Source organism: Lissotriton helveticus, chromosome 10 (genome assembly GCF_964261635.1).
Source record: "Lissotriton helveticus chromosome 10, aLisHel1.1, whole genome shotgun sequence".
Taxonomy (NCBI): Eukaryota; Metazoa; Chordata; class Amphibia; order Caudata; family Salamandridae; genus Lissotriton; species Lissotriton helveticus.
This window is the reverse complement of record NC_136071.1, coordinates 68,587,742-68,609,540: the sequence shown is the minus strand read 5'-3', so window position 1 is coordinate 68,609,540 and position 21,799 is coordinate 68,587,742. Positions and strand designations below refer to the sequence as shown.

Sequence of the window (21,799 nt, the reverse complement as noted above, 5' to 3'; positions counted from 1 at the left end):
CAATAAGTGCAGAGTTTTCCATACTAAGAGGAGAAAAGATGGAAGTGTTTTCCCTGATAAAGTGAGTGAAGTGATTGTTTTGATGTCTGTGCTCCTTTGTTGAATGCATGCATATGTTTGGTATTGCACAGAGAGACCTGTACTACTGTCTCATGCAACATCAGACAAAGCTTCAGGGAGTACAACAAACCCAACAGAATAATAATGCCTTTGCAATGGGGAGGAGGATACATATTGGGAAGATATGATTTAAACAGGTGAGGAATTACCTGTCTAGGGACAGGAACAAGTTAGGGGCTCAATCTAAAGGTGCTAAGAATAGAGACATTCAGAAGGGACTTGTGGCTGCTTGAAATGACCGGTGTTGAGCACGGTAGATTCTGAATTGAGGAATTTGGAAGTGTGTGCCCATGCTTAGCAGACCTCATATGCATCATAGATTAAAGCATCAACTGGCTCATTGTACCAAAAAATAATTAGCATTTGATAGCACGAACAGTGTTACCAAGAACATAGGAATTTTTTCCATAACTGTCACTTTTGAATTTTATTAGTTCTAATTCAATAATTATTTTAATTTAAAGCACAATTGTAATTTACAATAATATAGTTTTAATATATTTTGTATTTCATAAACTTTATTATTCATCCCTACACTTCACCATATGGAGGTCTCCACCCTAGTGATGAAGGTCTCATCCTACTTGTGAAATGTTGCAGTCACTTAGAAATTCAGTCTTACGTGTTCCACTCCCTAACTTGAGGGGTGCAGAAATATAAATATACACAAATATGTAAATCTTCATACAGAAATGGTGAAAATAAAAAAAAGTGTTGACTTACACCTAGGTGCAGTGGTAGATTTACACACGAGTACATCTACACATGCATTTTCACCTTTGTGAATTGGGCTAAATAGGATGTGAATAATCTTCATGAATTCAACCATCCTGAATCCATGGTGGGTAAGTTCTACAACTGCTCCACAATGACACACACCCATAGAAACAAAGCTAGGTGACATCTCTATTCGCTGGCCTCTTGGGCTTGGCATGTCTTTAAATGAATAACCATTTTCTTTGGTGCTGTCATGTGGTGCTAATCATCTGTGTTTTATCCGACAGCCCTCAAAGTCAAGTTCCTTGCACCCGCTACGAGGCCTGTGCCTGGCTCACAGGACGTGCAAAAGGGTTACAAAGTTAAAGTTGGAGAGGTAAATACTTTTTTCTTCCCCAGAATTCATAGTGGGAAGGAGGCATTAAAGTGGGTTTGGAAGAAGGACTCTGCTTGGGGGATTTACAAAAGGGAAGCAGATTTGACACCTAAAGTTATGCCTCTTTTAACAGAATCAGTGAACTTTAGTGGCCAGGTTGCCACCTGCCCTCCCTCCTTAAAGATGTGGGTTTCTAACCCTAGGAAGTCTATGTAATGCTGAATCATTAAAATGCCAGTAGTAGCGGAGGTGACATCATAGATCATTTTGCCTCCAATTACATCATGGAGTTGGCCTCTTGTTCCCACCTTAGACTCTCAACAGCCTCCTATTTGCCCTTTTGCAGTATAGCGGGGCTATTCAAATTGCATTATGTTTGTTGGGAATGGGGCTGCTTGGATGGAGCAGGAAGTTTTTATTTACTGTTAAGTTTAAATAATTTATTTTATTTAAAAATCCTCCACCATTTATAGTCTCAAGTGCATAGAGTACTGTTGATCCCTCACCAGCAGTTTAGCACACATTACCTTTTTTTCTCAATGGATCTTCACTTGTTCACCTGTCTCTATAATCCCGGTGAAAAAAGGGAGCAGGGTAAAGGTCTGTCCCTGGGTCACTTCAGCTCAATGGTCAAGAGGTAACAGCTTATTTCATCTTGATGATCTCCTAATGCCACACATTATTATTCACGTCTTATGCTAGGTTTTCAGAGGTGACGTTGGACTGGAAACACTGACGTTCATCGATGCACAGTCTGGATCTTCCTGTGACTACACTCATCCTTCCGCTGAGTTCAACAAGGATTACCTGATCGTAGGTGAGCCAGCTCTGGGGTTGTTGGTGGAAAAGACAGCTTTATGCATTTCAATTGGGGTAGGATAGGTATTCATCATAATGTACGATTACTGTGTCCCATAGACAGCCACTGTGTTATTAGTACATTCAGTACATGAGCCCCCCACTTCCTACAAATATGTACATGCCCTATGGGAGCCTCCTCCCTACTTCCTCCACGTTTTAACATACCCCACTTGAGCTGCCTATAAAACTTCCTCCACACTTGTATATGTAATTTGTGAGCCCCCTGACCCAATTCCCCCATGGCACACACTCTCATGTGAAAAAATATTTGATTGTTGAGCATCATAATTGATGTGTTTTGATCAACATAAGGGATGTGTCACACAGTGCTCACTTTCAACAAGGTTTTAAGACACTTAAAACAGCAAAGCTCAAACTGATCTAATTTGAAGATATCAGATGCAAAAGCTGATGACACCTGCATTCTGAGATGCAAAATGTTGTCTCCACTAGGCGCGGTAAGCTCCACGAGCTGTCAATCAAAGAAGGGACATTACATGGTTTGTCAATGCTGCTATATACATTAACAACCAGCACATATTCCACGTGCAGGGCTATGCTGTCGTTTGACTAAATTCGCTCAATATAAATCCCACATACATACATGCACACAATACCCTGAAAAGACTGCATACTCCTTAATGAAATTGAGAAATTTGTCAGGATTTGAGACGGTTTGGACAGTAAAGTCTTCACCTGTTGAGCTGTCCCTCTGTTCTTAAATCAGGTTCACCAAAGCTTGCACAGTAAGCACAAGACCAGATCTGTGCCTTCCAAACACAAATTATTGTGTTGGTTAATAATCCTGTGTGTTTATTTTGGAGATTTTCTTTGGAATTTTGCAAATTCTCAGATGCCATGGCAGAGCTGACTCTGCTTCCCGCCCGCTTTAGAAAGAATAATTGAGATGAAACTGTTGTGCTGCCCCGCTGGGAAGCGTCCCTCAAGTGCACTGCCTGTGTCCAATTGGAATCTCCTTTGAATAGCTTTATTCCAAACTCAACCATAGGTTCTTCATTTGAGGTTATTTATTCATCATCAGATTAATATGAGTATCTCTTAAATTCATGAATACTCCACATCATTCATATAGGAGCGTCTATGTTCATCAGCGATGAAGCATCAACATACAGATCATCCCCAATGCATTTCGGGCATGTTTAATGCCCTTCGTCAGGGGATATATTCATGAACGGTAGACTAGATCCGTAAAGCTCCAGAGTGCGAAGTACTTCGCACGTCCATCTCTGTATGTGCAAGATCCATTACCTATTGAAAGAAAAATTGAGAATATAGGACACAGACATGACATAGTGCAGTTGTAACATACTGCCTGGCATATGGAGGTTTTCAGAAACATTGTTCCTTGTAAAGAACGGAGGGGCATATTTACAAGGACGGATTTAAAATGATCGCCGCTTTAGCGGCAGAAAACTGCCACTAAAGCGGCAATAATGGGCTTGATAATAGGCTCTTGAGAATTCCAGAGAATTCCAATAGAAGCCCAAGTGTACACCAGAACACGGGCTTCTATTGGAATTCTCTGGAATTCTCAAGAGCCTAATATCAAGCCCATTTTTGCCACTTTAGCGGTAGTTTCCTGCCGCTAAAGCGGCCATAATTTTAACTCCGTCCTTGTAAATATGCCCCTGAGACAGGAAGTCATCTGAGATTGGCCATAAGTTGTGATCGTCGGCCAACATGATCGTATTGCTCATACACTGCGATGCTGTTTTGATCAATAGAACTCTTCTGCATAAGTGCTATAAATTAGTAAACCTTGGCACTAGAAGGTATTTGTTTTAACGTGTACTTATTTATTCCTGCTCCTCTTTATTTACCCATAAACAAGACCTATTATATTTAGAAGACATAGCTATAACTGGTAACTAAATACCATGCTCATGAATGCTCTGAGATCCAAACGTACTAATGTATCATCGATTAATCCATCCCTTTCAAACATTACTGTAAAGGCATGGAATCTTGTTGAGCACTAACTTACCACACTTACCACAAGTAATCCACAAGGAAAGAAACAAGTTTTACTAATTTACTTTCTTCTTACCTCTAACGTTGGGTTTCGAAGTTGAGTACTACTCATTGCAAAGTGCTTCAACCCCTCCTCATGGGTAATAAAAACTCTATAAATACAATTTACAATTACAATAATGAATTAAGCCTTGACTGCTCAACCTCACTACCCGGGGTGAGTCAGTAGCACAAATGTAATAATCCCCAAATCTAACTGGAGTGACATGGAAGCTAAGCCGCTTGTTCACTAGTGGAAAACAGTTAATTCTGTGCTCACTAAGCTTTAACCGCATACTGCTTAGCACCTTGAGGAATGGCTTCACACCACACAGGTGATCCTTTCATCAGAGCCATTTAATTGAAGATCAGCAAAGAATGTTCAGAACACTGCCCTACTCCTATCCATTGTAAAAATATCATAGCCTGCTTGTTTACAATGTGGATCCATCCATGCCTTCTTCTACCATAAAAAATGTTTTTTTTCAAATATCCTAAGTGAAGTTCTGTATCAAAAGAAGTTATAACTGTATGATAGAGAGTCAAACAGTTTACTAACTTTGAATATGTATTTATTTATTGTGCCATATGCATCAAAACATTGTAAATGAGACATGGCCCTTAAGAATTGAAATGTAACAGGGAGTTGTGATGCACATATCTGAATTCTACATGACCAGCAAAGGTAAACTCTTTTGGGCTTCTCTAGTCATTAGCCAATTTTCCAAGTCCATTCATAAATTCTATCCCTAAATCAAGCAAAAAGGCTCTTTTACAGAAAGGTGGTGCTGCAAGTTCCACAAATCTCTTAATATGAAGGAGATAAGAGAATATTGTGGTATCCATCTAGCTTTTGTTTCGTGTCCTCCCCCTCCCCCCCCCCCCGACAGATACCTGGAAAATATTGAAGTAACTTTGAACTTGTCATGTAAATCAAATCATCCATTTTGGCAGGCAGAGTATTTATGCACTTTTTAATCTTAAATTAAGACAAATAGATGCTGGACTAAATGTGAAGTGTGACAAACTCTACACTCTTCATTTTTCGTTTGACAAATTGATTGTCAGGCCCACATTTTCTCAGTACAGGCAGACAGGACTGTAAAACAAGGGTGTTGCCTTGATTGCTGTCCGTCGGGAATCTTTAAGGAAATCTTCTTCTTCCTGCACTGACTTCTCTTTTTAATTTGACAAATGTCTGGTATTTAAAGCTCTTCATGAGATCGTTCCCCTTTCCTTGCGTAAAAAATTTGACTGGTACACTCCTTCTAGACATCTTCGTTCCTCTTTGGCAAGACTGGTGAGGATACCTAAATATAGAAGAGTCAGAATGTGAGGTAGACTGTTTGAAGTGGCTGCGGCTAAGCTTTGGAATAGTCTGCCCCGTGAAATCAGACAAATTCAGGAACTACTTCCTTTTAGAAAAGCCATTAAGACCTGGCTATTTCCTTTATTTTAGTTGCCGCCACAATGTACACACTCCTATTCCTTGAGTTGCTTCAGCGCCAGGATGCCTGCCAGGCGATAGTTTTGCTTTATAAGTTCCATAAAATAAATACAATAAATAAATAAATAACTACTCCCTGGGCTCTTAAATATCCACCCAGACCAGAGGCCAGTCACCATCACCTCTGATACACTAAAAATGTCAAATTACAGGCCTGTTTCAAGTTTGCAGAAATTGGCTGAGCTACTGTTCTGTAGCAAGGATTTAAGGCCAGACCCTTATAGAGTGTAATAAAAATCACACTGAACACTAGGCGGATTATTTGTTTATTTTTATGGCCCTCTATCTGCCACCAGTGCAATTATGAGGCGGCTTTACTATATGGTAGATGATGGCAACGTTCAGACCCAGATTTGCTAAATTCTCAGGCAACGCAGCGTGGCAGCCAGAAGTATCGAGCTGTGTTGCTTGAGCAGTGGATAGCAGGAGAGCACCATATTTACAGAGATGTGGCACTCACATTCCCTCTAAAATAGCACCAGCGGTGAACCACGCACACACCTTTTCACCATTGTTTAAGGGTGTCTGCGTGAGTCTAGCATACGATTTGTGCTGGAAGGATACACTCCCAGTACAAAATACTAAACTTAGACCAATTTTAAAAACTTTTCCCACTTTCTAATTTCTAAGTGGGCTGTACAGTGCAGCACACATGCAAAGTTGGACAAGAAAGGAGAAATGAAAGCATTTCTCTTTGATAGCGCCTATTTGAAAAGGGTGGTGGTATACAAATCCCTCTCTACTTTTTTTAGTAGATTGGGTTTTGCATCGAGAACCATAGGTGGTTGAATGGGAACGCCTATGCACCACCCATGGAACGCCCCCTTAGTTTTAAGCAGCGCAAAGCTGCACTTTGCATTGCTTTGCATTACTTTTTAAGTAAATTTCCAGCGCAAGACAAGTTTTGCACTAAAAAGAAAATTTGGAATCAAAGATTTTGTATTTATTGAAATACGGTCCAAAATCTTAGTAAATGTACCCCTCACTCTGCCTTCTCCTAAGCTTTGCAGCAGCCTTCATAAGATTGCAAACTTTGGATTGCTTGCAGTCCAATCTTTTGGCTATATTAGCACACATTCTTGCACAGTTTCTGCCTTTAGGTCATGGGAGTTGGTTGATACATAACTATATAAATTACTTGTGACTACAAATCAGAGTCAAGGTTGTACGAACCCCAAGGATAACGTTGGAGAGCATCAGTAAATTTTAGACAGAAAGGACAACAGGTGGGCTCCATTATCCTCATTGTATTTACCTTCTGTGTGGTCATTGCCTGGATGAGTGTGGAGGGTAATCTGCTTTTTTCTCCTGGCTGCTTACAGAGTTAGAGATCCTTGGGAGTATTTGTCATCACTGGAGCAGTGCTTAATTTGTAATAAAATAAGTGCCAGGGTTCTAGTCAGGAACCCACTGCAGCGTGCACCACACATTGCCCCTGTCAGCGCTGCCAGTGATAGTAACAACATAACTGCTAACCATCACACTCCAACAAGTGTTACAATTCAGACTATTTCAGGCCCCCAAAGCTACAAGAATGGCTTGGAAACGGCAGGTAATAGTCATTTTAATGTATATTGAATTAATAATTGACTGGTGTTGTGGTCATCTGAGACAGAGCTACCTTATGGCAGACCGTCACAAGTGCTGGTGTTGACAATTAGATGCCGGTGGCGAGCACCGGAAACCACCAGCTCAAATTAAGCACTGCACTGGAGGGTCACTAGTTTGAGACTGAGTAGGTACATTTGTATCTCCGAACTTGCAATTGTCTCCCCCACGGTTATTGACCATCAATATAAGCTGGTCCCTCTGGGACTTTCAGAAGCTGTCCCGATGAATCTAGATGTCCATCCACACACGCCGGGAGAGTCTTCCCAGACAATGCAGGAGCTTAGTACTATTCATTGTAATCAATGTATCATGGTATTTCCCTGGAATTCTCCTTAATCTATCTAATCCCACCTTGGATCTAATACATACTATGCAAGAAGAAGGTTCTTTAAATGATGCACTGTAGTACGAGAGGGTACACAGCAAATGCTAATTGAAATTTGTTCCTTTCTCCTCTGTCCATGAGCAGCTTCCGTCACTGCCAGCGGCGTCTCTGTGAGAGGTTGCAACTACATTGCCTCATGGGACCAGCTGCTCATTAAGCTGAAGAAGGGTGTCGAGGGGGCCTACAACCAAGGATGTACTTGTGAAGTAAGTATGCCTGAGGCTCTGGGTCCTCTTCGTGCTGCTAAGTAAGGTGGAAAAGAGAGTTCCACCAGGGAGTAGGGCTGCCTAGTGGACACAACATGAAGAGGAATTGGATAATGGATTAACATTGGAGTGGTGGGGCGGGGTGGAGGGGGGGTTCGACAGACGACGACTAGGGAAAATTATTTATTTACATGTTTCCTCCACCTTGTCTGTCAAATCCCCGTCCCCAACCCCCCAAACACACCCCACCCAACCACACTTGCTGCGTGTTTAGATGGCGTACAGTTAACGCACTGATTCTGAATTGAGTTAAATCAATGTTTGAGTTATCTCCAGCCTGTATTACCATTATACACCTTGCGTGTGTGCCTATAACTTCTGTGCAAACGCTACTTGCTTCTGTAGACTTATAAATTGGCAGCACACATAAAGAGTATACAGTGGCAAACACGACCTGTTTGTACCCTGCCCTCATGCCTTACCAATCACGTACTGCTCTCTTACTGTGCCAGTCACTCCCTGCTCTCATTCCCTTCCTGTCACTCCTTGCTCTCATTCCCTTCCTGTCACTTCCTGCTCCATGTCCTACCAGCCTCTTGTCTTCTCCCATGCGCTTCCTGTCTTTCTCTCGTGTCTTGTGCCCTTACAGTCACTTCCTGCTCCCATCCCTACCTATCATGTCATCCAAGTCACCCGCTTTGACTGCTAAACCCACAATCTGGGATGTTGAGGACAGATCAGATCTGAAGCCCTGATGACTGCAGTTGTCCCTTCCACTGTGGCAGTCCTGGGACTTCCTCCTATCCCAAGCCCCACCCTCAGCCTGATTGCTTACTGGGAGTCTCCATTACTCAGTGTCTGAGTCTTCCCTCTATTGTCCAGCCTCTGTGAGGATCCACCCTCATAGATTGACAGTTATGCAGCAACATCAGAAGGAGACAATTGTTACTATCCCATCCTTTGGGCGCCACTGGATCTCCTCTATGGAGGTCATCAAAATAACCACAAGATCAAAGAAAGTATGTAGTATAAGATGATTTGTCCTTCCAATCTGGTTGCAGTGTTGTGCTGTGTTATGAACTGTGAATGAGTTAGAATCCATATCTGGTGCAGGATCCCCCCACAAAAGCTCTGACACTTTTCACACCCGGGTCATTGGTTAAGGAAAGCTCAGAAACAAACAAATGACCATGATATCTGACCACTCCATAACAGAGGTAATCCAAGAAGCTTGGCTGTCCTGGGTCATTCTATAAACCAGAAGCTTGATGTTTTCTGTACGATAACCTTCTTAGGAATCTCAAACTCTATCACTACATGTGGAGTGGCATGCCACAATCCCAAGACCTTTTTCTTGATTTACTTTTTAGGCCATCACTTTCCGCTAGGTGTAAATTGCAGCCTCAAAAACACTATAAGCGGTACAAAAGGGGGTGGTGATGGACGGGGCATCTGAATCAATCAAACACTCACACCCAGTCAAAAGATCTGGGTTTAATCCATCACCGTTCTTTAGCCCACTCTGCCACCCCAGTTCAGACAAGGCTATATGCAAATCAGTCTGACCCTGTGCCTCATGGGAACAGTGCAGCCCCGAACTGCCAAGCCATGTCTTCCCTGGACCGGAAACAAGCTTCCGAGGACCGGTTTCTGGCATTCCAGCCGTCTTCAGCCCGGCTTGCTTGAATCCAGTGGCAAAGTGAGCAAGGGACTCACGTCTGAGCATACCCTGCCACACTTATGGCAGCCAAAAGCGGTACAAAAGGGGGTGGTGATGGACGGGGCATCTGAATCAATCAAACACTCATACCCAGTCAAAAGATCTGGGTTTAATCCATCACCGTTCTTTAGCCCACTCTGCCACCCCAGTTCAGACATGGCTATATGCAAATCAGTCTGACCCTGTGCCTCATGGGAACAGTGCAGCCCGAACTGCCAAGCCATGTCTTCCCTGGACCGGAAACAAGCTTCCGAGGACCGGTTTCTGGCATTCCAGCCGTCTTCAGCCCGGCTTGCTTGAATCCAGTGGCAAAGTGAACAAGGGACTCATGTCTGAGCATACCCTGCCACACTTATGGCGGCCAAAAGCGGTACAAAAGGGGGTGGTGATGGACGGGGCATCTGAATCAATCAAACACTCACACCCAGTCAAAAGATCTCGGTTTAATCCATCACCGTTCTTTAGCCCACTCTGCCACCCCAGTTCAGACATGGCTATATGCAAATCAGTATGACCCTGTGCCTCATGGGAACAGTGCAGCCCGAACTGTCAAGCCATGTCTTCCCTGGACCGGAAACAAGCTTCCGAGGACCGGTTTCCGGCATTCCAGCCGTCTTCAGCCCGGCTTGCTTGAATCCAGTGGCAAAGTGAACAAGGGAATCATGTCTGAGCATACCCTGCCACACTTATGGCGGCCAAAAGCGGTACAAAAGGGGGTGGTGATGGACGGGGCATCTGAATCAATCAAACACTCACACCCAGTCAAAAGATCTCGGTTTAATCCATCACCGTTCTTTAGCCCACTCTGCCACCCCAGTTCAGAAATGGCTATATGCAAATCAGTATGACCCTGTGCCTCATGGGAACAGTGCAGCCCGAACTGCCAAGCCATGTCTTCCCTGGACCGGAAACAAGCTTCCGAGGACCGGTTTCTGGCATTCCAGCCGTCTTCAGCCCGGCTTGCTTGAATCCAGTGGCAAAGTGAGCAAGGGACTCACGTCTGAGCATACCCTGCCACACTTATGGCGGCCAAAAGCGGTACAAAAGGGGGTGGTGATGGACGGGGCATCTGAATCAATCAAACACTCACACCCAGTCAAAAGATCTGGGTTTAATCCATCACCGTTCTTTAGCCCACTCTGCCACCCCCGTTCAGACATGGCTATATGCAAATCAGTCTGACCCTGTGCCTCATGGGAACAGTGCAGCCCGAACTGCCAAGCCATGTCTTCCCTGGACCGGAAACAAGCTTCCGAGGACCGGTTTCTGGCATTCCAGCCGTCTTCAGCCCGGCTTGCTTGAATCCAGTGGCAAAGTGAGCAAGGGACTCACGTCTGAGCATACCCTGCCACACTTATGGCGGCCAAAAACGGTACAAAAGGGGGTGGTGATGGACGGGGCATCTGAATCAATCAAACACTCACACCCAGTCAAAAGATCTGGGTTTAATCCATCACCGTTCTTTAGCCCACTCTGCCACCCCAGTTCAGACATGGCTATATGCAAATCAGTCTGACCCTGTGCCTCATGGGAACAGTGCAGCCCGAACTGCCAAGCCATGTCTTTCCTGGACCGGAAACAAGACTGATTTGCATATAGCCATGTCTGAACTGGGGTGACAGAGTGGGCTAAAGAACGGTGATGGATTAAACCCAGATCTTTTGACTGGGTGTGAGTGTTTGATTGATTTGGATGCTCCATCCATCACCACCCCCTTTTGTACCGCTTTTGGCCACCATAAGTGTGGCAGGGTATGCTCAGACGTGAGTCCCTTGCTCACTTTGCCACTGGATTCAAGCAAGCCGGGCTGAAGACGGCTGGAATGCCAGAAACCGGTCCTCGGAAGCTTGTTTCCGGTCCAGGGAAGGCATGGCTTGGCAGTTCGGGCTGGACTGTTCCCATGAGGCACAGGGTCAGACTGATCTGCATATAGCCATGTCTGAACTGGGGTGGCAGAGTGGGCTAAAGAACGGTGATGGATTAAACCCAGATCTTTTGACTCGGTGTGAGTGTTTGATTGATTTGGATGCTCCGTCCATCACCACCCCCTTTTGTACCGCTTTCGGCCACCATAAGTGTGGCAGGGTATGCTCAGACGTGAGTCCCTTGCTCACTTTGCCACTGGATTCAAGCAAGCCGGGCTGAAGACGGCTGGAATGCCAGAAACCGGTCCTCGGAAGCTTGTTTCCGGTCCAGGGAAGGCATGGCTTGGCAGTTCGGGCTGGACTGTTCCCATGAGGCACAGGGTCAGACTGATTTGCATATAGCCATGTCTGAACGGGGGTAGCAGAGTGGGCTAAAGAACGGTGATGGATTAAACCCAGATCTTTTGACTTGGTGTGAGTGTTTGATTGATTCGGATGCTCCGTCCATCACCACCCCCTCTTGTCAAAAACACTATAAAGCACATAATATTTACCCTGAGCATCAGTCCCTCTTTGTGGTGCACAGTGTGGTGCCTCTGATGGCCTCTTTGTCTCTGCGCCCGCATCCATATTATCCCAGTCCCATGAGTATTGCCTATCTCTCTGTTGCGCATCCATCATATAACTCCGGCGGAGGACCACCTTGTTTCCCTCGAGGGAACATCCTCTTATAATGACACTTGCAGTCTATGTTTGCTGGTACTATCTGCATTACAGAATGGGCTACATAAGCATCTATTGGACCTTCTCTAGTACTACAGTGCGCCTTGGGGTTCAATAAATAGCTTCTTTCACAGTGGTTTGCAGAGGAAATGGTCACCAGGTGATGCCTGCTGAGAAGTTCCCACAAACACAAAGGAATATGCAATGTACTCTCATCCCCAAATGTGAATAGGCACAAAAATGGGATTGAAGAGACTTTCATTCTCCTTTGCCACTTGCTCACTGGTCTAAATACAATATTTAATCTCTTTAAAAAAAAATGTTGTCACTCCACTCTCTTCTCTGTGTATTTCTTGTTGAGGTAACTAGTGGCTGTTATAAACATAGCCATAGGGGCTATTTACTCATACTCATACTCAGGACTTACAGACTGCCAGGGCTAGCTGCTTGCCTCCATTTTTCCCCGATCCACCGCAGCACCTGCATGCTGACTAAGTGGAGGGAAGACTGGTTAGTATACTTCCTTCTGGTGTGCCATTCTTTGGATGCCATATTGGGAGAGAGACGGTCTAGTCTTTCTCCCAGGCTTCATTTCCTCTGAGCATTAAAACGACGGAGGATGGCGCCGAAAAACACACAGCGGTTGTTTGCAGCAGATGCATGGCTGGCGCGCATAAGGCAGGTCCGTCTGAGCTCGCCCGCGCCTGGATCGCACCCAGTGCCCGTCCCCCTGGTCAGACAACTCCAGAGTCAGTGAGGAAAACAAGATATTCATGAGAAGTCTTATTAGCACTGAGACCCCGCAGTAACTGCCTGCTGCACATTATGTCTAATGCTTCCTCCCTGAACACAGTCCACCACTTCTGACCCTGTCATTTGAGGTGCTCAAGATCCAAATCGGCAATATTCTTAGCTCATACTGAGGTTCCTGATTAGCAGAGCAGGAAAAATGCTGGCCCCACATACACAAATATTACATGTATGCTCTTAAATACAAGGTCCCTAGTGAAGCATCACCTAGAGCTTTCCGATTTAGTTCAGATGCAGTATGCAGATATTGTGGGGCAGATTTACCAGCCCCTTGCGCCTCTTTTACGCCGCCGTTACGTCACTTTTGTGACGCAGCGGCGGCGCAAAGCCAGTGCCATGCTGCGGGGTATTTACAACGTGAAGCATCTGGTAGATCCATCACATTGTAAAGCCCTGCGCCACACCTCCTAAAGGTGGCTGAGTGAAATCTTGTAGATTTCACTCAGCCACTTTTAGGAGGTGTTCCTGCGCAGGAACGCCCCCACCTGCGCCGGAACGCCTACATGTGGTGCAGGGCTTTACAACGTGACTCATCTCCCAGATGCGTCACGTTGTAAATACCCTGCAGCATGGCACTGGCTTTGCACCGCCGCTGCATCACAAAAGTGACGTAACGGCGGCGTAAAAGAGGCGCAAGGGGCTTGTAAATCTTTTAAGGCCATGCTGCGTCGAAACCCTGCGCCAGCTTAAAGCAGGCGTAAGGATTGACACAGCAAGTTAGGGATAGGGCACCCCGAGCATTGCTGGAGCTGCTTCGCGCTTGCGACGCAACTCCAGTAATGCGCAGCCTTTCCAACGGGGGATGCGACACGCATCTGCCCATCCATGCGCTATGGTGCGCCGCATTGTACGGCACATCAGCGGTGGCGCACGGATGGGCAGATGCATCACAACTCTTCTGGCGCATCCCTGCTTATTAGCAGAGATGCGCCAGAAGTAGTAAATCTGCCCCTGTGTTCATAACCGAAACATGGGCAGATTAAAAATATGGCCTAGAAATTGTTGTGGCTAGGCCCCCCGGATTTGCTGTTCATTGGCTTGATAGGCAAAAAAAAAGGGAGCGGCACTTGCAGTTTTTTTATTGAAACTATTTTAAAGTTTCTAATTCAACAAAACTGATCCAGCACACAAAACAAATATTATAAAAGTCTGAACAATGATATACGAATTTCAGTTTTCAACACAATGATATTCTGTAGCAGAGTCGTTAGATGTTTTTTTGGATGTTCAATCTTTATTGAATTCTTCAAAACATGTAGCCAACGCGTTTCGTCCTCCACGGACTTCTTCAGGGCTACAAACAATATACATACATACACAAAATTAATATATGTACAGTATATACACTAAATTACAATTTAAAAACAATTTGTTACAATTCTATATGTTAAAAAAGGAGTGCTAAAGGACGATCCTAGTGAAAGTCTCTAAACAGACTAGAGAACACACCTATTTGTGACCTATTGTCCTCGTGTATTATATACAAAAATTTACATTTATTACAAAGAACACTTCTAAGTATGAGAGAAACCTATGTAGAGGTTTCTCTCATACTTAGAAGTGTTCTTTGTAATAAATGTAAATTTTTGTATATAATACACGAGGACAATAGGTCACAAATAGGTGTGTTCTCTAGTCTGTTTAGAGACTTTCACTAGGATCGTCCTTTAGCACTCCTTTTTTAACATATAGAATTGTAACAAATTGTTTTTAAATTGTAATTTAGTGTATATACTGTACATATATTAATTTTGTGTATGTATGTATATTGTTTGTAGCCCTGAAGAAGTCAGTGGAGGACGAAACGCGTTGGCTACATGTTTTGAAGAATTCAATAAAGATTGAACATCCAAAAAACCATCTAACGACTCTGCTACAGAATATCATTGTGTTGAAACTGAAATTCGTATATCATTGTTCAGACTTTTATAATATTTGTTTTGTGTGCTGGATCAGTTTTGTTGAATTACAAATTAGAGCATAAAAGTTTTCTTTTCTGTTCATGGAGATTGAGGGGTAAAAGAATCTCCGATCCGTGTCACCAAAAAATTGATAAGGCGGGACAAACGATAGGTGCAATCGTGCATATAACCCCTTTCCCCGTTCTATTGCAAAAAAAATATTTTAAAGTTTCTTTCTAGCCATCAACATCTTCTGGATTTGAGGCCCCAGGATTTTCGGTGCAACCGCTGAACATGTAGCCCTCTTAATTTACCGCCCAACGGGACCTAGATGCGTCCTTGTAGATAAGCTTTGCACAATTCCCGAATTACCTATCCTCACTGGCGTAACGAAAAGTGAGGGGGCCTCCCTGCATGGTACTTAGGGGGGCCCCCTCCGGGCTCAATCAGGGGATGTACGTTGTTACAACGTATGCTTTTACCACGCATGCCTTTACAACGCAGGTTTTTCAACGCAAGTCGTTACAACCACTTGCGTTGGGGGGTGCTGGATAGTGAATAGTTTAATTTACTATTCCAACTCCAGTCCCCGTGGATATTAGGGAAGGTGTTGGATAGTAAATTAAACTATTACCTATCCTAGAGCGCCCCCCAGCGCAATTCATTGTAATGACTTGCGTTGAAAATCCTGCGTTGTAAAGGCACTGCGTGGTAAAAGTTGCGTCGTAAAGGATGTTTCCCTCAATCAGGAGCTCTCCTGGCCAGAGTTCAGTGCCGAGGGGGCCCCTTGGAGCTACGGGCCCCCCCGCACCGCGTGGGCTGCGGGGGCCTGTGTTACGCCCCTGCCTATCCTCTATTCCTACTTCTTAGTGTTAGGAGATTTTAACTTCCATATGGAAAATGAGACTGATTCAGACTCTACAAAGCTTTGAATGCACTCAGACTATCCTTAATCTCTGGAGGTCTGACACACAGGGCTGGACATATTCTAGATGGGATTTTTTCAAATCATCCATTCATTAATATATTACCTAGTCCAACCACTAGGCAATTAATTGGCAAATAAAGACTCAGAAAACCTCTTTGCACAGAGATGTAGCGCAACAAGTCCCATGTAGAGCCTGGCATAAAATTCAGCCGGCTGAACTGAAATCCGTCATTACAACCACATCCTGGCAATCAGCTGACAACCTGGAGCAGAGTGTTGAAAACTTTCCGCTCTAGTTGAACTCGTTTTTTGACATCTTAGCCCCGGTCAAAGAAAAAATTATTACAAAGAAAGTCTCCCAGCCATGGTACAATGAGAACGTTAGGATACCGAGCCGGGACTGCCGCAGGCTAGAACAAAAGTGAAAAAACAATGATGTGGTCAAAGAAAGAACCATCTACAAAAATATACTAGCCGAACATAAAATATTTATTCGAGCTGCGAAAACTTCCTATTACTCTGAGCAGATAAACTTAGCATGTGATGCAAATAAAACTTTCTTTCAAGTCATAATTAAATTGGTAGAACCAGTCAAAACCAATTCAGAAGTAATTAATAAAAAAAGTGATGCCCTTTTTTTTGAGTGAATAAAATACGTTATTGTATTAATCATTTGATTACAATAAAACAGAAAAATATGCGAGCATATAAAAATAAAATAATTTCAGTGATTACAATTTCCTATAAAAAGGACATCCATATTTCATAATACCGTGTTTAAACGTATATATAAATATATATATATATATATATATATATATATATATATATATATAAAATAAAAGCTGTCTAAACAAATGATGCTTTATAGGCATGCTCTAAGAACAGTACCATCCGTATAATTGCACTGTCCTCTTTGAGCCTGAAACAGTATCATACAGCCTCTGCAATTGTTCCTATTTTAGCGTTATTAAACATGGGGCGTAAATATGTCCTCCGTATGGGCAGCAACTTCGGACAGACGCATATTAAGGGGCAGATTTACACGCCCCATATGCCACATTTGCGCCGCCGTTGCGTCACATTTGTGACGCAGCGGAGGCATAGGGGCACCCCGAGCCTTGTTGGAGCTGCGTCGTGCTTGCGACGCAACTCCAGCACTGCGCCGCCTTTCCGCCGGGGGATGCGACACACATCTGCCCATCCGTGCGCCATGGTGCGCTGCATTTGCAATGCGGCGCATCAGTGGTGGCGCACGGGTGGTTTGGCGTGTCACAACTGTTCTGGCGCATCCCTGCTGATTAGCAGAGATGCGCCAGAAGTTGTAAATCTTCCCCTAAATGTTCAAGAGTTTCCTTACACATTCCACAAAGCTGACAGGCTTGTATACCTTCAAGTGCCTGGTTCCAAGTCCCTTCAAACTCTCCAATTGGTATGTAAAATTGTCTAAACCTTAATTATTTCCATTTTATGTAACTGGGTAGATTCCATACCAAGTATTCAGCCTGTATGGTATATGTATTAATCACTAGGTCCATATGTTTATGTTTCCCATCTTGTAAAATATCTGAATTCCTTTGCTTTGTATTTAGCGTATTACGCATTAGATTTTTCCGCACATCTCTGGTCATTCGCCCCATCTCCTGTATATCAGGCAGATCATAAGATCCTATTTCCATTCTTATACTATATAGTTGTAAATCTCTAACTTTTTGCTCCGGATTGCTTCAAGTATTAGATGTTTCAAAGTGCATGGATCAGCCTTGGCACAATCCATAATGTAGTTCACCCAACTTCTCTTCTGCAACAGTTCCAGAGATTTTAGACCGAATTCCAATCTTATGGTACAATGTGGAGTTGCCTGTTGTAGATGAATTATGGTGTGTACACATTTCATAAAGCATTTCTCAAGATCAAGAATGACTTTCTTATTCATTTCTGGAGATGCATATAATAAGAACGGAATCATTTTCATTTGTAATGCTTTAAGTGATGGATCAATAGCATTTCCTCCAAACATTTTCATGAATCTCGAAATTGATTTCGTAATAGCAGTTGATTTGGCATCTTTACTAACTTCATGGCTTGACTATGATAACTTGTCAAAAATTACTCTTTGATAGTTGTATTGCTCCACTACCTCAATTACATTTTCTCCTAGTGTCCACTTTTTTAGGTTTTATAGACTGTCCAAGGCCACAATCTTTGTTTTTTGACAAATTGGCTATCAAACTGTTCACTGTATTATAGGTATGTAGTTGATTGAGTGAGGGACAAAATTACTAAGTTGTCCGCATATGCTAGGTATAGTATCTTTGTACCTCTAATTTAGGTGCCACAACCATATCAGAACTTACCGCCAAATCTGTGTCTGCAATGTAGAAAGAAAATAACAGCGGTGCAAGGACACAGCCTTGCTTAAGACCATTTGTCTTATCCATTTTTGGCAACAGTGTATTATCATGAGCCAATTTCACCTGAAGCCGTGTTTCCAAATGCAGGCCAATAATAAGATTCAAAAGAGTCTGATCAATTTCCCATGCTGTTAATTTACTCCACAGCCTTTGTCGGTTAACCTTATCAATCCACAATACAGGAGTATAGCTTTATCTCCTGTATGCCTGCCTTTTTTCCTAACAGGGCCAATGAAGTGATATTATTGAGTGTTGAACATCCTAAGCAAATCCAGTTTGGGTTATTGGTATTGTGATGTGCTTGCCGACTTCTTTAAAGAAAAAGTAGCAAACATCTTCAACAAATTCGCCGCAGGCAGGACACCCATACAGCCAGAAGGGCTAATCTTGAATGTGGCATTAGGTCGAGCCAGATTTTCTACCCTCAAGGTTCCGTTTGAGGACCAGCTTATGAATCTAACCCCATTAATCAAATCTGGTGCCCCGCAAGACTCTTGCCCTCCAAAGCTAAAGCATATGATTCCAGCACAAGTGGAACAACATCTGGGGCAAATTTTCAATACAATGCTTGTGGTGGGAGTTTTCACTTCACACTGAAAACATGCCTCTGTCCTGTCTCTGCTAAAAAAGGACTACCTCAATGCTCTGAATAAATATTGTTCTATTTCTAGACTTCCCTTTGCTGCCAAGTTGGTGGAGAAAGTAATAAGTAAAAAGCTATCAGAGTACATTAAAGAAAATTATTTACTGGATGATACCCAATACAGATGCAGGGAAAACTATAGCACAGAATCTGCTTTGGTGGTAGCCACCGGAGATATATGTTAAACGCTTGATAAGGGCGGGGACTGCTGCTCTGATTCTGCTGGATTTGTCCGTGGTGTTTGATATGGTCAACCATGAGATTCTTGTTGATCATATGCATAGTTTGGGGATAGAGGATACAGAACTAGGTCTCCTCCAATCCTTTCTAACCAATAGGTAACAAAGCATGGCGTTGGGCAAATTTATATCCAGGCCTTTTTCCTTGCCCTGTGGAGTCCCTCAGGGCTCAGCACTGAGCCCGACATTGTTCAATCTTTACGTGATGCTGTTTGCTTCACTTATTAAAAAATCTGGCTTTTCTTTAGCATCAAAAGTTGATGACACTCAAATTGTAGTGTCACTAGCCAAAACTGAGAATAACTCAGGCTGTGCATTTAAAACGTGCATGAGCAATGTAAGCAATTGGATGGACAACAATTGTCTTAAACTGAACGCTGCAAAAACTGAGGTCATCATCTTTGACAAAACCCCTTCGTTCAGGAAGCCAGAATTATGGCCTCTTGATTTGGCCTTCTTCCTGTACCAGCAAATAAAGAAAAAAAACTAGGCTTCCAGCTGGACAAATAGCTGAAGCTTAAAGACCAAGTGCCTCATTTTGTTCTCTGAGATTTGTAAAAAAGATGTAATTATTTTTGCCTTTAGAGCTTTTGAAGACTGTAATAATCGCGCTTGTACTTTCAAGGCTTGATTACTGTAATAGCCTATATCTTAATCTTGCTTTAGGTTCTCTCAATAAGCTTCAAAGTTTGCAGAATACAGCGGCACAACTTCTTTCTAAAATCCTTAATTGTGAATCAGAAAGATGAGACATCAGGAAACTCCACTGGCTCCCAGTCATACAATGTGTTACTTTTAAGACCCTTTGCCTGGACTGCAAATCACTGCAGAGATCAGATCCAGCCCAGTTCGAGGCCAAAGGAGTGGTGTGGCTCACTGGTTAGAGGCGGCAGACCTGGGAGCAGAGGACGGCCCGGGACCAAGGTTCAATTCCCGACGCGACAGGGTCTTGGACCAGGGTCAACGGACTCGATAATTCTCGCCTCGCTGCCTACTCTAACTAGGGATCACACTCGGCAACTCTGGGCATTAGCTTGCCTCATCTCCATAACGCCCCCCCCCCATACGCCGGGGATGCCTGGTTTCACCTTGGAGATACCCAGTAGGGACCATCTCACAGGGAAAGCCAGGACGGGTTCCCCAGTGGTCTGCAGCGCAGAGATACTCCTTCGGGAGTCGATTCTAGTGCTTTAGAAACCCACAATCACAATCAAAGCTCAAATGATATACCCCCAGGGAAGACTCTTCATTCAGGTTCATCTATGAACCTTCTAGTCACCCATTTTTTTAGGCCAACATGTGGTGGTAAGAACCTTTTCAGGAACAAAGCCTTGCTTTGGAATAGCCTACATTTGGAACTAAAAGCTGTTCCCTTGCTACTTACCTTTAGAAAGGCCTTGAAAAACAATATGTCCTAGAGCAAGAGTTTGCACTTTATAAATCACTTAAATAGTCGTATTGAATGAGTTGTTTTTGGAGCCAGACTTCAGCCTCACTTATCTCTGTTATTCCATGAGCTGTAAGAGTTGTTTCCAAAAAGTTAGCAAAACATTTTTTCAGGTGCAAATCTTTATGACATTTTAAATTATTTTTAAAACCATCATTTTGAAGCACTCCGCTGAAGACTACTGGTCATAAAAGTATCTGACCTTCAAATAGTTTCATTTCATACAGTCCGCCTACATTATTCTACATTTTTAAAACACTCTGTACTATCACTGTTTATTGATCTAATGATTGTAAAGTAATTCAATTATCCTACTGACCTATGATTTTTTATTTAACCAATGTTTACAAGCAAAATAATATTTTACTTAAATGCATCACTTTGCTGAAATGTACATTTGAAAACATTAATACACCTGGAAGCTATGTTTTCATATCTTCATGGTAAACAGCTTATTTATTATTTTATTTTCTTGTTCAGATCCGCCCCTGTTATACCAAGCCTTGTCCAATGGAACCGAAGACATGCACATTAGAGGAATATACAGGTGGTGATGCTGAAACCAAGCTGAATAACCAGGTCTGTGCCCCCATCAACAGCACCACCTGCAATTGGAAGAACATTGAGTAAGACTAGTGTACCAAAGAGGCAGTCTCACCAATAAAAACCAGTGGATCGATAGAGTCCCTTCTCTTCCTTCCACCCCGTGGGAGACAAATACTGAACCAAATAAGTAGAGTTGCCTGTAGAGTATCCTGTAGAGCAGGGTTCTCCAAAGTCGATCCTGGAGGGCTGGATCCATGCCAGAGTTTTAGCATCTCACCATTTAGATAAATGTTGTACAATAATCTTTAATAGAGCCCCTCTTAAATAGGGGCAGTAAATAAAGCTTTGTATACATAAGATAAAAACCACAAAAAAATAAGAAATGCAGTAAAGATTGTCCAGACTTCCCATCCCATGGGCAAGGGGAAGAATCAAGGTTAGGTTGAAAGCCTGAGGGGAAGCATAGCAAATACTTAACAGTTCCAGTCCCTATGTAAGGAGTCACCCTAAGAGACTCAGGATGGGTAGTACACTGCTATTTGTCTATTTTCGGGCCCCCTGCGTGCGGCCAATAAAGATTTTGCTATGCTGCTTATGAATTATCTGTGGTTCTCAAATGACTGCTCAATAAAAAGAATTAAAAAAAAAAGTGCCAGCACTGACGCAGAACACATATGTCCAAAATGTGTGTATTTAGTTTGGAAACAACAATACTTTGAAGTTGTTGAAATTATGTTTATTGTGAAGGG

General features: G+C 43.2%; 1 protein-coding gene across 1 annotated transcript in view; it reads left to right on the top strand.

The window, feature by feature from the left end:
- The window catches only part of LOC144785047 (metalloproteinase inhibitor 1-like), a 38,018-nt gene extending 16,874 nt beyond the window's left edge, over positions 1–21,144 (top strand). Inside the window, exons 3-6 of the mRNA XM_078664165.1 lie at positions 1,125–1,213; positions 1,916–2,030; positions 7,693–7,814; positions 20,985–21,144. Of these exons, the coding sequence (XP_078520291.1) occupies positions 1,125–1,213; positions 1,916–2,030; positions 7,693–7,814; positions 20,985–21,134 (476 nt within the window). The 3' untranslated portion in view covers positions 21,135–21,144. The remainder of the gene's footprint in view (positions 1–1,124; positions 1,214–1,915; positions 2,031–7,692; positions 7,815–20,984) is intronic.
- The last annotated feature ends 655 nt before the right edge of the window (positions 21,145–21,799 follow it).